The sequence below is a fragment of the Engystomops pustulosus genome, chromosome 1 (genome assembly GCF_040894005.1).
Source record: "Engystomops pustulosus chromosome 1, aEngPut4.maternal, whole genome shotgun sequence".
NCBI classification, from domain to species: Eukaryota; Metazoa; Chordata; class Amphibia; order Anura; family Leptodactylidae; genus Engystomops; species Engystomops pustulosus.
The window spans coordinates 16,293,551-16,310,917 of record NC_092411.1 but is presented as its reverse complement, the minus strand read 5'-3'; the positions used below and the strand labels follow the sequence as shown (position 1 = coordinate 16,310,917).

The following is a 17,367-nucleotide window of genomic DNA, read 5'->3' as shown; positions in this document are numbered from 1 at the left end:
ACAGGATGTAACTCAGGATCAGTACAGGATAAGTAATGTCATGTATGTACACAGTGATGGCCCAGCAGCAGAATAGTGAGTGCAGCTCTGGGGTATAATACAGGATGTAACTAAGGATCAGTACAGGATAAGTAATGTCATGTATGTACACAGTGACTGCACCAGCAGCAGAATAGTGAATGCAGCTCTGGGTATAATACAGGATGTAACTCAGGATCAGTACAGGATAAGTAATGTCATGTATGTACACAGTGACTGCACCACCAGCAGAATAGTGAGTGCAGCTCTGGAGTATAATACAGGATGTAACTCAGGATCAGTACAGGATAAGTAATGTCATGTATGTACACAGTGACTGCACCAGCAGCAGAATAGTGAGTGCAGCTCTGGAGTATAATACAGGATGTAACTCAGGATCAGTACAGGATAAGTAATGTCATGTATGTACACAGTGACTCCTCCAGCAGCAGAATAGTGAGTGCAGCTCTGGAGTATAATACAGGATGTAACTCAGGATCAGTACAGGATAAGTAATGTCATGTATGTACACAGTGACTCCTCCAGCAGCAGAATAGTGAGTGCAGCTCTGGGTATAATACAGGATGTAACTCAGGATCAGTACAGGATAAGTAATGTCATGTATGTACACAGTGACTGCACCACCAGCAGAATAGTGAGTGCAGCTCTGGAGTATAATACAGGATGTAACTCAGGATCAGTACAGGATAAGTAATGTCATGTATGTACACAGTGACTGCACCAGCAGCAGAATAGTGAGTGCAGCTCTGGAGTATAATACAGGATGTAACTCAGGATCAGTACAGGATAAGTAATGTCATGTATGTACACAGTGACTCCTCCAGCAGCAGAATAGTGAGTGCAGCTCTGGAGTATAATACAGGATGTAACTCAGGATCAGTACAGGATAAGTGATGTCATGTATGTACACAGTGACTGCACCAGCAGAATAGTGAATGCAGCTCTGCAGTATAATACAGGATGTAACTCAGGATCAGTACAGGATAAGTGATGTCATGTATGTACACAGTGACTGCACCAGCAGCAGAATAGTGAGTGCAGCTCTGGGGTATAATACAGGATGTAACTCAGGATCAGTACAGGATAAGTAATGTCATGTATGTACACAGTGACTGCACCAGCAGAATAGTGAGTGCAGCCCTGGGGTATAATACAGGATGTAACTCAGGGTCAGTACAGGATAAGTTATGTCATGTATGTACACAGTGACGGCCCAGCAGCAGAATAGTGAGTGCAGCTCTGGGGTATAATAAAGGATGTAACTCAGGATCAGTACAGGATAAGTAATGTCATGTATGTACACAGTGACTGCACCAGCAGCAGAATAGTGAGTGCAGCTCTGGGGTATAATACAGGATGTAACTCAGGATCAATACAGGATAAGTAATGTCATGTATGTACACAGTGACTCCTCCAGCAGCAGAATAGTGAGTGCAGCTCTGGAGTATAATACAGGATGTAACTCCGGATCAGTACAGGATAAGTGATGTCATGTATGTACACAGTGACTGCACCAGCAGCAGAATAGTGAGTGCAGCTCTGTGGTATAATACAGGATGTAACTCAGGATCAGTACAGGATAAGTAATGTCATGTATATACACAGTGACTGCACCAGCAGAATAGTGAATGCAGCTCTGCAGTATAATACAGGATGTAACTCAGGATCAGTACAGGATAAGTGATGTCATGTATGTACACAGTGACTGCACCAGCAGCAGAATAGTGAGTGCAGCTCTGTGGTATAATACAGGATGTAACTCAGGATCAGTACAGGATAAGTAATGTCATGTATATACACAGTGACTGCACCAGCAGAATAGTGAGGGCATCTCTGGAGTATAATACAGGATGTAACTCAGGGTCAGTACAGGATAAGTAATGTCATGTATGTACACAGTGACTGCACCAGCAGCAGAATAGTGAGTGCAGCTCTGGGGTATAATACAGGATGTAACTCAGGATCAGTACAGGATAAGTAATGTCATGTATGTACACAGTGACTGCACCAGCAGCAGAATAGTGAGTGCAGCTCTGGAGTATAATACAGGATGTAACTAAGGATCAGTACAGGATAAGTAATGTCATGTATGTACACAGTGACTGCACCAGCAGCAGAATAGTGAGTGCAGCTCTGGGTTATAATACAGGATGTAACTCAGGATCAATACAGGATAAGTAATGTCATGTATGTACACAGTGACTGCACCAGCAGCAGAATAGTGAGTGCAGCTCTGGAGTATAATACAGGATGTAACTCAGGATCAGTACAGGATAAGTGATGTCATGTATGTACACAGTGACTGCACCAGCAGAATAGTGAATGCAGCTCTGCAGTATAATACAGGATGTAACTCAGGATCAGTACAGGATAAGTGATGTCATGTATGTACACAGTGACTGCACCAGCAGCAGAATAGTGAGTGCAGCTCTGGGGTATAATACAGGATGTAACTCAGGATCAGTACAGGATAAGTAATGTCATGTATATACACAGTGACTGCACCACCAGAATAGTGAGTGCATCTCTGGAGTATAATACAGGATGTAACTCAGGATCAGTACAGGATAAGTAATGTCATGTATGTACACAGTGACTGCACCAGCCGCAGAATAGTGAGTGCAGCTCTGGAGTATAATACAGGATCGAACTCAGGATCAGTACAGGATAAGTATTGTAATGTATGTACACAGTGACTGCACCAGCAGCAGAATAGTGAGTGCAGCTCTGGAGTATAATACAGGATGTAACTCAGGATCAGTACAGGATAAGTAATGTCATGTATGTACACAGTGACTGCACCAGCCGCAGAATAGTGAGTGTAGCCCTGGAGTATAATACAGGATGTAACTCAGGATCAGTACAGGATAAGTAATGTCATGTATGTACACAGTGACTGCACCAGCAGCAGAATAGTGAGTGCAGCTCTGGAGTATAATACAGGATCGAACTCAGGATCAGTACAGGATAAGTAATGTCATGTATGTACACAGTGACTGCACCAGCAGAATAGTGAGTGCAGCTCTAGGGTATAATACAGGATGTAACTCAGGATCAGTACAGGATAAGTAATGTCATGTATGTACACAGTGACTGCACCAGCAGCAGAATAGTGAGTGCAGCTCTGGGGTATAATACAGGATGTAACTCAGGATCAGTACAGGATAAGTAATGTCATGTATGTACACAGTGACTGCACCAGCAGCAGAATAGTGAGTGCAGCTCTGGAGTATAATACAGGATCTAACTCAGGATCAGTACAGGATAAGTAATGTCATGTATGTACACAGTGACTGCACCAGCAGCAGAATAGTGAGTGCAGCTCACATAGTCAGTGATAATCCTTCTACAGATGGTGATGCAAATGTTTAGTTGTAGAAAACCAGGTCCTCAGCGTCAGTCAGACAGGATTGTGTAGGAGGTGATACATGTGGAGCGTGTTACGTGTGTACGGCCCTTGCCCCGGTGTCTGCAGGAGCCTCCATGTTTAGCCGAGCTCTTCATTGGAGCAGAACGAGACATAATATGTCGGTGTGTAAATCCCACAATGTGGGGAGTGTATAGTCTGGTGCACGGGGAAAAATATACGTCCTGTGAGGGTGACCAGCACAGCAGAGCCGAGGGAGTACGTCTGGTTACATCTGACCCCAAACACAAGCCGGAAAAAGGGGGACTTCCCATTGTCCAAACCAAATTTTCTGGGACAGACTTTCACTACCGTCATACACCTTGTCTACAGTCTTTCCTGAGAAGACCACCACACAGGAAGACCACTTTTATATGCAATTTTGGGTGCTCATCTCAAAGACTTAACCCTTTATACTGGACAAGAGAATACTCGGACCCCCGGTAAATGGGGGCTCTTATCTGATCTCACTATGACCCAGGAGCTCGGCCACATTGATGTGTGTCTGGCTGTAAAACAACTGGCTACAGCAGGAAACTCCCCCCTCTACTGTATCTGATAGGACAAATATATTAATATAGCCCCACCCTTTTTATAAGCCCCACCCCATTGTCCATTCACAAGCTCAATGTGGAGCAGACCAGTTAGGGATTAAGTTCATCACCTGTTTTGGCTTATGTTCACACCCATAGAAGAAGAGGTCCAGCTACTTTCCTCTACACACTAAATTCCCTCTCCATGGTCTAAGAGCTCCGTAAACCCGGATATATTCCCGATATTCTGGATTGCACTACCTGCTGCCAACATAAGGCGGCGCTCACGAAACATCACTGGAGCGTCTAACCAACCTTGGCTTGATTGAGAGGGTCATTTCTTAGTCTTTGTTTGTTCTTCTGTAATTTGCTAGGCATCATCTTTCCCGTCCTGAAGTCAAAACTGCTGAGGTCAACAGAGTTCCCCAGGTAGCGGGCCAACTGGGGCTTGCTTCTGAACTTCTTACCGCTCGGACTGGAAAGAAGAAAATATGTAAGTGTGGGTCCTCCGAGGCCAGAGGGGGAACTGTCTCATGGAACAAGTCCTAAGAGTCTAGATTGGAAGATAAAAAGTGGTCATTCTAGATCAGTGATGGCTAACCTATGACACACGTAGCCATTTTCACTGACACGCGGCTGCCTGAGAGTTAAGTTTCATCCTACATGACCAGGTGCAGTAGCTGAGAGGCTGAGAGATTGCACTGAGCTCCCAGCACTCCCCCCTACTCCTCCTCCTCCGGGCCGGCCCCTTCCCATGTGTGAGCTGTGCCTAGTGTCTCCAGTCAGCACAGGTATCAGCAAGGAGCACAGCAGGAGAGGTGACCCAGCCATACACCCAGGAGGCTCTTCTGCAGTTCCTGATAGTTCTGGTGGGGGGAAGATGACAGCACAGTCAGAGGCCACATCGCTGCTGCCTTGTGTGATGTCCCAGCAGCTGCCACCTCTACACTGACCATCTGCACAGCAGGGGCAAGGGAGGACAACCACTCTCATCATATAGTAAGTAAGGTCAGTGCACTGTATGATAGAAGACAGTCATCAGGGCTTGTGTGTCAGTTTTGTGATGTACAAGCCCAGACATTGCGATTATTTTGCTCCGCACACCTTCTCCATGCCAAGAGGGCATGAGGGAGATGCAGACAGCGGCGCCTGCGCCCTCGCTATAACCTGTGAACTTTCATGACAGAAAGTTCACAGGTTACTAAGCATTTCCACACGTGTCTGATTGTAACCGATCTATTACAATGTGCGATTTGCACATAGTAATAGATGATTGGGAAAATCCCCATATTCTGCCATACTGTAGAATGGCAGTACATGGTAGGATCAATCAGACAACCTACGGTTAAAGTGCCCTAGAAGTTAAATAGTATACATATTTGTTATTTAAACTATAAATATCACAAAATTATGTTTTTTTGTCAAGGTGACTCACCACCCGAGTTATGCTCGGTTTTTTGGCGAATTTTGACACACCAAGCTCAAAAGGTTGCGCATCACTGTTCTAGATGTTACTAGTCAGTCATGCAGACCTCCCAGGGGTGTATAGTAAAGTCTCCTAAATATCTCAAAAATTAAAACACAAACCATCATTTATAACTACTGGCGTGTGTATTGCGGCCTTGCCAACCTCCAGAGAAGGTCTCGTGGGGGGGGGGGGGGGCTTGCCAACCTCCAGAGAAGGTCTCGTGGGGGCCCTGCCAACCTCCAGAGAAGGTCTCGTTGGGTGGGGGGGGGGGGAGCTTGCCAACCACCAGAGAAGGTCTCGTGGGGGCCTTGCCAACTACGTTACCTCCATGGTTGGCTTTGTTTTTTTTTTTTTTAATGTGCATAAAGGTCCTAATCTCCGTACACCTTAAAATAACACTCTTTCAACCTTGAGGCGACTAAAGCGGCTTGTGGATTCCCTCATCTTCTCTCACCTAGGTTTCTTCAGCTTCTTTCTCTGAGCTCACATCTAACAATCTTTTGTCCCTTCTATCCTCAACTCTGCCAATCGATCTACCTCTCCCACCACCCACCTCTCACCCATACTAATCCCATCACCGATTATCCACTGCCCAACATCATTTTAGTCCTTCCACAACCTATTTGCTTCTTACATATCAGACCCAAGGTCTATACACTCCCTAATTATCATCTAGACCTTCTTTTTTGTTTTCTTCACCTAGACTTCTCCTGTGCTTACCCCATACTCTGGATTTTGCTACCCCAATTTGTCACACTCCTAATCTTCCAACATCTTCAAAGTAATCTCATCACTACCTCTTGAAGAAAATATGCCCTTCTGACCATGCCATGTAGGCAGTTCCTAGCACTGGACCTAGTAAGCCCCTGTGGGCAGGGTCCAGTCTCCTCAGTACCAGTCTGACACTCAGTAAGTTAATTATTGTCCTTATTCATGCACTCCATTCACACTAAAGTCATAGGGGTAAGGGGCAGGGGCCTACTAAAAGTCCCAAACGAAGGTCCAATTCCATCTCTAGATACACATAGCCAGTGATCCAAAGTCACCCAGGTGATGACACTTGGATGTGTTGTACCTGGTGTCACCTATAGCACCCCAAAGGCTCCAATGAGGACCTACATCCAAAGAGCTAGAGCCACCAACCAGATTGACCATAGATATGCTACTCGGAGGGGTTTTTTGGGGGTCTGAGGAAGCCATTTCTGCAGGATCAGTAGACATATGTGAATACACACGTATGATAAGGTAAGAAGAAGGGGAAGAAGCCTTCTCCGTGCTTGCAGAGTAGTCCGGCACTTTGTAATCTACCAATAGATCCCCCACCTTCGATGCGTCGCTGTTGTATTGCAGAGCCTACAGTAAAAGGGTTCTCCTGGCCCCTGTGCCGATATGGTGTGCACAAGTGAGCGCAACATAGGCCAGGGATGTCACGGCCATCAAAGTCGGTTCAGAACTCAGTTCCAATAAAGTGAATGAGGACGAGGTGCAGTACCAAGTGCAGCCACTATATAAGGTACAGCACTGTGCTTGGTAGACAGTGAAGGACACGGCTCCCCCCCGTCCATGATGGATGAGGGCACCACTCGCATGCACACATATTGCAAATCAGCTGAGGGGTGAGGGGGGTCATGCTGGGAATGGGACCCCAGTGGATCATGAGAATGGGGGGTCCTGTTCTCACCAATTGCCTCTGTGTGTACTGAGCATAGCAGCACCCTGCCTTGTTACTCCGACCGTACAAAGGAGTCATTAATGAGAGGATGGGAGTCAAAAACAAACAAAATGTCCCCCTCCCCTCCTTGTGAGGTCATCATCCGATTCTATGAGAAATAACAGAGTCATTCATTGCTCAGTAACCAACACATGGCCGGACAATGGAACAAGCAACCAAATCCACCCACCCATCCAGGAGACGAGAGCAGCACATAGCACCGCCTGATGCCATGACCTGCATGAAAATGTACAGATACATCCTCACACTGCTGTGCTCTTAGCACTCTGCACTAGGGTGCTTCATAGTCCTTCCCCTCTATTCCTAGTAAAAGCTCTCACAGGCTTCTGGCTACAGCGGCTGTAGAGGGGGAGGCAGTAGAGCAGTTCAGTTCAGAGAGCTCAGAGCACAGCAGTGTGAGGACACCCCCCCAAGTGCATTTGGTGAAGCTACAATCCAGGAATATATATCAGTATATTGAGACATCTGTTGAGGGACAATACCTAACCATGTCTACATAGAGCTCAGGGAACAGCAGTGTGAGGACACGTCCCCAGCGCACTTGATGAAGCTACAATCCTGGAAGATAAATGCATTTTTTACAGTCCAGCTGCTTCTAACAAACCAAGCAAAGGTCTGATTACACATCTCTCCAGGGACAATACTGGAGAGTGAGCAGCCGTACAGTTGAGTCCTATCTTTATAGATTGCACATGTTGATGTTATAATGTGGTGCCAGCACATAGATGCCCACAGTGATGGCTAGGCATGATGGGTATGATGCCATGTAGCCCTATACTACTGTGCCCAGCGGCGGTTGCTTTGATGTATAATGGGCTGACGAATATTTCCATGGCAGGAGAAGATCGTTCAAAAGTCGGTTATTGCAAATCCCCCCCCCCCCCCTTGGATCACTTATGTCTTCTCTTTACACGTTTTTTGGCTACCCCCGCCCACGCAGGCAGAGCGCTCCCCTGTCTCCATCTTCTACACGTTGCTCATTCATTCTGATACATAACTTCCACACACACGTGATACAGATACATTGTAACTCAGCTGTAACCTGTAAGGAAACATAACAGTTTCCCTACAGCACCCCCACAGGAGGTGTAAGGTATTGCAGCTCTTATAGGTCCATTTAACTCCTTGAACTTCCGGAGCACAAAAATAGGGAGGTAAAAAAAGACTGACTACAGTTCCCTCATATTAGGGAATGTCACAAAAAAAACAGGGGTGCCTAAAGTTTTATTGTATGTGTATAGATAAAGGGGGCTCCCAGGTCTATGGTACTGAGTGATCAGCGGGGGTCTGACATCCCCACAATCAGCTGGTCGTGGCGGTGCTTTCTCTTCCCGGACGTGTGACCTTTGCACCAGGTCATGCAGGTGTGTGACCTTTGACCCAGGTCATGCAGGTGTGGAACCCTGCGGAGGGGGTCGATGACACGAATGTGGGACCCCCAGTCCCTTTTACTGTAAGTAGGAACCACAAATCTATGATGTGAGAATGTGGTGAAGAGATGAATCACCCCGGAAGTGATGGTCTCGGCTCGCTGGAATGACTATGCTGCTCGTGCAGTGCTGTTAACCCCTCCCTGGCCGGCTGAGCTCACAATCCACAGATAGGTGCGGGGGTTTTATTTTTATTGGTCAGGCTTTACGAGCCAAGAGAAGGAGAAATAACTCTGTATAAGGAGAGGCCTTGTTATAAACGGGGTGGAAAATTCCTTTCTCATTGATGGACCTTACTCCCCAAACTCCCCACCACTCCGAGACACCCTATATTCCGAGAGGGTCAAATACCAATGCAAGAACGTACCCCAAAAGCCAAATACAATCCCTTTAATACATTTCCACGAGGTGTGCGCTTGTGTCCGGTAGAGGCACAATAAGGCCTTATTCACACACTGCAGATTCGGCTACAGTCATTGGGTGGGGTAATAGGATTATATCTGCACCCCCTCCCAATTTCATCAATTTACTGAACAGGAACCAAGGAGCAATGTCTGACAAAACAAGTCGTCTCCCGAGACGCCCGAGTGTGATTAATCCCGCGGAGGGTAAGAGGGAGAAACGAAAAGGGCGACTTCATACGTGTCGTATACATGCAAGAGAGTCATTGGATACTATAGATCTGTAATTATAGCGCCACCTCTGTCCATGGGTTGTATCAGGTACTGCAGGCAAAGAGCAATGAAATATGAAGGTGATCACAGAGGAGCCATAGAGGAGGCAAGACGTGTGGAGGGACGTGTGCACCTACCACACAAAGAGGTGAAGGGGTGGCCGAGCCTCTGGCCGATATCAGCACATTACACACAATACGTCATGTAGGGAGGGGGAGCGGGCTGTGAGGTCATCCGAAATCCTTGGGGTGGGGGGAGAATTCAGAATATGTGTAAACGATCCGCACGATAACCGCTATCGGCTAAGAGCCGGGCGCCCGTAGATCTGATCAATAGGAAAATCCAGGGGGACCCGTATAAATATCTATGTGGCTTCTTAATGAGGCTTTACCACCCACGACCTTGTCAGATTGCTGGGGGTCCAGCTTGTGGGACCACCAGTGATCAGGGACTGAAGGACCCCCTATACCCTACCTCCGGAGGTCCTATAGTACACGTGCTCTGGATTTAAGGGGACGTTTGGTCCCCCATACTTCCAATAGCTGGGGAGTCCTGGTAGTCAGACCCCCACATTCTATGGAGAAGGGTCTTTAGAGGGTTCATAGATCTTCCTACATTGTGACCAGACAGATATAGGGCACTTATATAATGTGGATGAAGCCCCCTGACCACCTGCACGGTGTACATATACTGTACATATGATGAAATAGATGCAAATCCCTATCACCCCCTGGGGACCCCCATCCCCCCTACCCCCATGATATCCTGGCAGCTCCTGGAACACATATTTATCCGGCCACATGTTGCAATGTTGCGTATTTGTTGCTCCAGTGATTGGGGGATTAGATCCTCCGCTCGCACCCCGGAGCAGATGTTATGGAGGCGACAGATGACTCCGACCAGACAAATGAAGGGACAATACTCCAGGAGCCCACCAGGCGGCGCCACACGAGGGCAGAGAGGGCACTTAGCAGCCTCAGACCATGAGTGAATGATATACAATGTATGAGGTTTCCGGAATGATCTATAGGCACAGGGGTCCAGCAATCTAGACCCTCCCCATGGGGTCGTCTCATGTTCCTATCTGGGGGCGTCTATGACCACCGCTCTGGGGGGCTTTGGTCAGTCAATGTATACACCAAGTATTATCAATGATTTTTTTGTGGCAGGTCAGGCAGCTGCAATACTGTGAGGGGTTTCTGCAGGGGTCCGGCACACATGATCCCTACTATCAGCAGTATCAAGCAGTCTCCTGTGCCAGATGAACAGCTCCGTCCCCTGTGTAGTGGTCAGGCCTGGTAACTGCAGCTCAGCCCTCATTAAAATGAATTGCAGTGACACAGCTCGGCCACTACACAGAGATGGGCGCTGTTCTTCCACCTCAGTATTTTCTGGTGCCAGAGGAAGCTGAAATAAGCTCAATCAGAGGAACTAGAGATCCCTTTGATCTGATACTGATGACCAACCTGTGGGCACATCCTGAACGTCTACCATCACATGGGCAGAACGAGAGCCGAGCGATCAGGAGGAGGAAAGCTACAAGAGCGAACCGCGCCCGCCATAAATCCACCCACATATAACCAAGACAGGATACGCCCCGTCCCCAGGACTCGCCCGCCCGCTCCCATGTCACATTATATAACAGGAGCTGGTGTGCTGTAGATACACTGTGTGCCAGCGCCAGCCCACGGGGGAAAGGCCACTGTGTGCCAGCGCCAGCCCACGGGGGAAAGGCCACTGTGTGCCAGCGCCAGCCCACGGGGGAAAGGCCACTGTGTGCCAGCGCCAGCCCACGGGGGAAAGGCCACTGTGTGCCAGCGCCAGCCCACGGGGGAAAGGCCACTGTGTGCCAGCGCCAGCCCACGGGGGAAAGGCCACTGTGTGCCAGCGCCAGCCCACGGGGGAAAGGCCACTGTTTGCCAGCGCCAGCCCACGGGGGAAAGGCCACTGTGTGCCAGCGCCAGCCCACGGGGGAAAGGCCACTGTGTGCCAGCGCCAGCCCACGGGGGAAAGGCCACTGTGTGCCAGCGCCTGCCCACGGGGGAAAGGCCACTGTGTGCCAGCGCCTGCCCACGGGGGAAAGGCCACTGTGTGCCAGCGCCTGCCCACGGGGGAAAGGCCACTGTGTGCCAGCGCCTGCCCATCGGGGGAAAGGCCACTGTGTGCCAGCGCCTGCCCATCGGGGGAAAGGCCACTGTGTGCCAGCGCCAGCCCACGGGGGAAAGGCCACTGTGTGCCAGCGCCTGCCCACGGGGAAAGGCCACTGTGTGCCAGCGCCTGCCCATAGGGGAAAGGCCACTGTGTGCCAGCGCCTGTCCATGGGGGAAAGGCCACTGTGTGCCAGCGCCTGTCCATGGGGGAAAGGCCACTGTGTGCCAGCGCCTTCCCACGGGGGAAATGCCACTGTGTGCCAGCGCCTGCCCATGGGGGAAATGCCACTGTGTGCCAGCGCCTGCCCACGGGGGAAAGGCCACTGTGTGCCAGCGCCTGCCCACGGGGGAAAGGCCACTGTGTGCCAGCTGGTGTAAAGGAAAGGCCTAGCCCATAAAAATAACACCATGCGATGGCACCAGGACCTGAGGCTGGATTTGTAAAATCATGGCTGATGACAAACCCTTTAAGCCATGTGCTTGGCACACACTGATCATCGGGCACTACCACGAATCACTTGAAACCCCAATAACTACAAATAATGAACTCATCCCCATTTACTTCAATGAACTGAGCCGCAGTACCAGACACTACCTGTGGAGAGGGGAGGCGCTATTTCTAGAAGAAATAGATATTTCTGATTCTGACAACTCCCTTAAGATATAAAGGGGTTGTCAAAGCAGCAAATAATTGTGGAGGGGCAGGAGACGCCCACATACGGATGACAGCTTCCTACCCCTATATACATACGTGTTCTACCAAGTGAGAAGCCACTGCCAGACACCTCTGATGAGGGGGGGGGGGTGTTGCGCTGGATCCAACATGGCCGACACCTCTCTCCTCACATCAGCCGCTAAAACTTCACGAAAACTTTCATAAAACGTTCTCATTTATTTAATTTCCATTCACTGACTGCAAGCAAGGGAAGGCAATCTCATTTAGACCAAAAGAAAAACTATCCCAACCTCATACTACGCAGAGCTGAGGCTTTGCTACAATCCTATCCATTGTACTCTTCAGTGAGTAAAACATGTGAACACTGTATCAACTCAGGTCCAATGTATCAGATTATTTGTATCTAGAAGACTGATACATTGTAACCAACCCTCAGCTATGAGAAGAATCCGATCTGTCAGGATTTTAGCATCTGGATATAAAGTGGAAAGTTTCTATTCACTGACTGTAAGAGGAGGAATACATTTTTTAGACTAATACTTCTCACAGCTGAGGGTTTGCCACAATTGCATCTAGTTTAGACTCTGTGAGCCAAACACATCAATACTATCTCCATAATCTGTACCTGTGCTGGTCCAATGTATCAGATTATTTTTATCTTGCAGAATTGTCTGAAATGAGAACATTGTAACCAACCCTCAGCTGTGAGAAGATTCTGATCTATAGGGATTTCAGTTTCTGGATATAAAGCTGACGGTCTCTTTTCACTGACAGCAAGCGGAGGAATACATTCTTTAGACCCAAAATACCTGTTCAGACCTAATACTTCTCACAGCTGAGGGTTTGCTACAATTGCATCTAGGGTTTGATGCATTTGTTTCCGTGAGTGAAACACAGAATCCGGTCTCTGTCATCTGTAACAATGTATCAGTGCAGGTCCAATATATCAGATTATTTTCATCTAGGAGACAATTGTCTAGGCTGGAAACATTGTAACCAACCCTCAGCTGTGAAAAGAAATCTGATCTGTAGGGATTACAGTCTCTAGATATAAAGCAGAAGGTTTGACATTCTCGGACAGCGAGGAGAGGAAATCCATCATTTAGACCCAAAATACCTGCCCAGACCATAAACTACTCACGGCTGAGGGTTTGCTACAATTCTTACTGGTCTACACTCTGTTCTGTAAGTAAGACTCCATCTCTCTCCTACCTGAATAATTTGTTACAATGTATTAGCGCAGATGCCAGTGTTATCAGATTTTGAGGATTGTCTACACTGGAAACATTGTAATGGAACCTCAGCTGTGAGAAGAAGAAACCTATTTCTAGGGATTTTAATTTCTGGGTATAACGTGGATGGTTTCTATTCACTGACACCAAGCGGAGGAATACATTCTTTAGGCCCAAAGATACCTGTCCAGATCTACTACTATTCACAGCTGAGGGTTTGCTACAATGTATCAGCAAAGGTCCAATATATCAGATTGTATTGAGGGTTGTATAGACTGGAAACACTGTAACCAACCCTCAGCTGTGAGAAGAATCTGATCTGTAAGGATTTTAGCCTCTGGATCTACAGCGGACTATTTTTATTCACTGACAGCAAGCAGAGAGTGGGCGTAAAAAGCAGATCTTTGTACACCTTTTGGGTCACTATTCACTGACGCTGCTCAAAAACCGTGCCGGTTTCACAAATTTTCTCCAGATTTTCGCCATAGATCCAAAAAAAAACACTTACGGAAAAAAAACGTAAACGCCGCCTTACTGCCTGGTGCAATTGAAATGACTCCACCCACCGCGATAGTCACGACTCCACCCCCCTGACTCCTGGGGGACGCCTTTGACGCATCTGACTACGACTTTTTACGTTTCTGGCGTTTGCGTTCGGTTGTCGGACGGGTTTACGTGATCTGTCAGTTGAAGAAAGTGCGAAAAGATTGCAAAAAAAAGTTCAGAAAAAGTGTCATGTGACCGCGACAACAAGTCAAGGAGTCGTCTGACCTACTAGGGATTGGTGGCACCCTGACCCCAGGGGGGGCTGCACCCCAATAGTCACCTGCACCCACTCCCCTCACCTGAAGTAGTAGACATCGCTCTTGCCAGCGCTCAGCCCGGACTTTCTGATGACCTCCTCCTTCTTCCAGCCGGGCGGCAGTGCCGGACAGTCCATCCTCCTCTTCTCCATGGACCGGCTAGTGTCCTAGAGCATAGCCCGGCAGTCACTGGCCGCCCCCCACCTCGCACTGCGCTGTCAAGTAGCGGCAGCGCCCCCTGGCGGTGCAATACTCTTCCGCAATCAAGTCCCGACCTGAGTCGGCGGACGGATATTTCCACACCAGGAAACCGGTCTGGTGATCCCACGAGTGACAGCCTCCGCTTTAACCCTTTCCCTGCGAGGTGTCGTAAAATAATCCTCATAGGTCACCACCTAAATCTACAATCCGCCTCCTTGACGGTTTATACGGTTAATAAAACTACAATTCCCATGAGCCATTGCCATATCCCGGAGCGTGTGAGACTCCTGGGAGTTGTAGTTTTTTTTTTTTTTTATCTCAGTGTCCTTCCGCAGTTTCTTACTGTAATTAGACCAAGGCAAGGACAGGGTTAACCCTTTATGTTATGTGTCGATAAGAAGTTAAAAGAAACTCTGAATTTTCTAGTACGTCATAATTAAAATGTTTTACATGTGTGGATTCGGTGTTTTGTTACAATGTGTCAGTGCAGACAAGTTGACGTTTAGGTGTTTTTGTAGCAATTGGCGTTACGTCAGAGGAGCAGAAAAACCAAAAATGATGTGTGGCTGATCTGGAAGGTTGTGGACGACGGTGACCCACCCCGATAAGGGGGTTTGTGTGATGGGTTTTGCCATTTTACATGGAATAAAATCATATTATACGATTTGCTGTGTGCGACACAGATATATGAAGGAAATCTACCATCAAAACTGTGGTTATCCATGGTCTCCTTCCTTCTAAAATCAACTTTTGTAATTATGCTAATGAATAATGGTGTTACCTGAGCCCCACTGTGCTGTAGATTCACAGGCTGTTACACTGTGCAATAGCACTTCCCCCTCTCTTTGTGTGAGAATACAGCAGGGAGAGGGGAAGTGCTGAGGGAGCGGAGGTTTAGGGTGGGTCCACATGTGCAGTCTTCCAAATGCAATTTTTGAAGCCATGATGATAATTGGTTGAGACAAATAATTGAAAGGTGCTGCTCCTCCTCCTACTTTTACTTCATTCCAGGTTTGGGCATCAAAAACGTTATCTGAAAAACTGAACGTGTGGTCGCACCCTAAAACAGTGTAACAGCCTGTGAAGCTACAGCACAGAGGGGCTTTGGTAACGCCTCCCAGAAACGTTAGACTCATTAGCATAATTTTAAACATTGCTTTTTAGAAGGAAGGAATCCATGGAGAACTATATCTATGGGTCAGTGTCTCTGGTTTATAATGATGGATTCAGATGCTAGATTTCCTAGTCCCGGGGTCACATATACATTTATCATTTGGATTTGCAGGTAAAGTTTCCGGCATCATCATCATCTGTGCCCTGAATATAGACATATCTGTTATATTTATATGAAGATGATTTCGGTGCACTGTGGGCGTGGCTATGAGGTCCAGTGCACCTTCCCTTGTCCAGCTGAGAAAGTAATGATGGACAGTAATGAGATGTATTAACTGTATTGAGTTCTGAGCCTGTTAGAGCAGGAGCGACGCAGCGTCATTGGTCACAACTTCCGTATATCAAGGTCAAAGATCGCTGCGTCACCCTGCGACTTGTACACTTGTGTAAGTGACTGGGGCCAGACGCGGATGACTGCGACCGTGACTTTTAGCTACAAAAAAGAAAAATGTGCAAAATAGTCAAAGTTGCACTGTGACGCCATTCCTTCACATTTAGTGTCCAAGTCTCAGGGTGGCGCAGTAATCTTTTGTCTAGCGATGTTAAAAAATTCACAGAAATTGACCAGATCTGCAGCATTTCCAGTGCACATTTATCAGTACTAGTGCCGTCTGTACTATGTGCAGTTACCTGTGTAAGGTGCAGGGGGCGCCAGATTCATCAAAACAGGCAAATGTTCTTTTAGGACAACCCCTTTAAAGACTAAGGCCACACTCCCTTGTGCTGGGGACACATAGGAACTAATCATAAAGGGTTAACACAGCAATGATGGAAGCAGCCTTAGGGTGAAGACACACATGGTGTTTTTGGGCCGTTTTTGGGCCGTTTTTACTAAGTGCGTTTTCAGATCGTTAAAAACGCATGCGTTAAAAAACGCATCCGTTTTTTAAAAACGCATGCGTTTTCTGAAAACGCATGCGTTTTTGTCCGTTTTTCATTGCGCAATTTCGGAAAAACGGACAAAAACGGATGCGTTTTTTAACGCATGCGTTTTTAACGATCTGAAAACGCACTTAGTAAAAACGGCCCAAAAACGGCCCAAAAACGCCATGTGTGTCTTCACCCTTAGACCCGTCCTGCAGCCTAAGGGTAAAGACACACATGGCGTTTTTGGGCCGTTTTTACTAAGTGCGTTTTCAGATCGTTAAAAACGCATGCGTTAAAAAACGCATCCGTTTTTTGAAAACGCATGCGTTTTTGTCCGTTTTTCCGAAATTGCGCAATGAAAAACGGACAAAAACGCATGCGCTTTCAAAAAACGCATGCGTTTTTAAAAAACGGATGCGTTTTTTAACGCATGCGTTTTTAACGATCTGAAAACGCACTAAGTAAAAACGGCCCAAAAACGGCCCAAAAACGCCATGTGTGTCTTCACCCTAAGGGCGCGTTCACACGTTGCGCTTTGGTTGCGATTTCATTGCGTTTTAAAACGCATTACAACGGCTGAGATGAGGTGATTTGCCTAATTACATTACTGTTAACGTTTCAGTTTACAAAACATCTAGTAAACGTGATGTTAACGCATGCGTTAACAATGCGTTAACAAATGTAAACAGTAGTGCAATTAGGTAAATCACCTCTCCGCAGCTGTTGTAATGCGTCTCAAACGCAATTAATACGCAGGACAAAACGCAACGTGTGAACACGCCCTCGGGATTTGATTTTTAGGGGTTTTTTTTAGCATTTCTCAGTGATTTTTCCAGCGGAGAGACCGTCCCATGTGTCCCGGGGTCTGGAGGCGTTGGGTCCTGTCCACAGCTCTGTGCTCTCTTCTGAATTTTATTTGCAAAAAAAATGGGAATGGATCCCAGCGGGGGGAAGGAAGAAACCGCTCTGCGCTGGGATCCGGT

The 17,367-nt window shown here is 47.4% G+C and overlaps 1 protein-coding gene across 2 annotated transcripts in view; it reads right to left on the bottom strand.

Annotated features, from left to right (window-relative positions):
* The window catches only part of MBD2 (methyl-CpG binding domain protein 2), a 51,032-nt gene extending 36,459 nt beyond the window's left edge, over window positions 1-14,573 (bottom strand). Inside the window, exons 1-2 of one of the 2 annotated variants that reach the window (XM_072134109.1) lie at window positions 14,186-14,573; window positions 4,294-4,453 (exon numbers count right to left, since the gene is read on the bottom strand). In XM_072134109.1, the coding sequence (XP_071990210.1) occupies window positions 4,294-4,453; window positions 14,186-14,295 (270 nt within the window). In that variant the 5' untranslated portion in view covers window positions 14,296-14,573. The remainder of the gene's footprint in view (window positions 1-4,293; window positions 4,454-14,185) is intronic. The other variant, XM_072134099.1, reaches the window with a different exon arrangement.
* Between the last annotated feature and the right edge of the window lie 2,794 nt (window positions 14,574-17,367).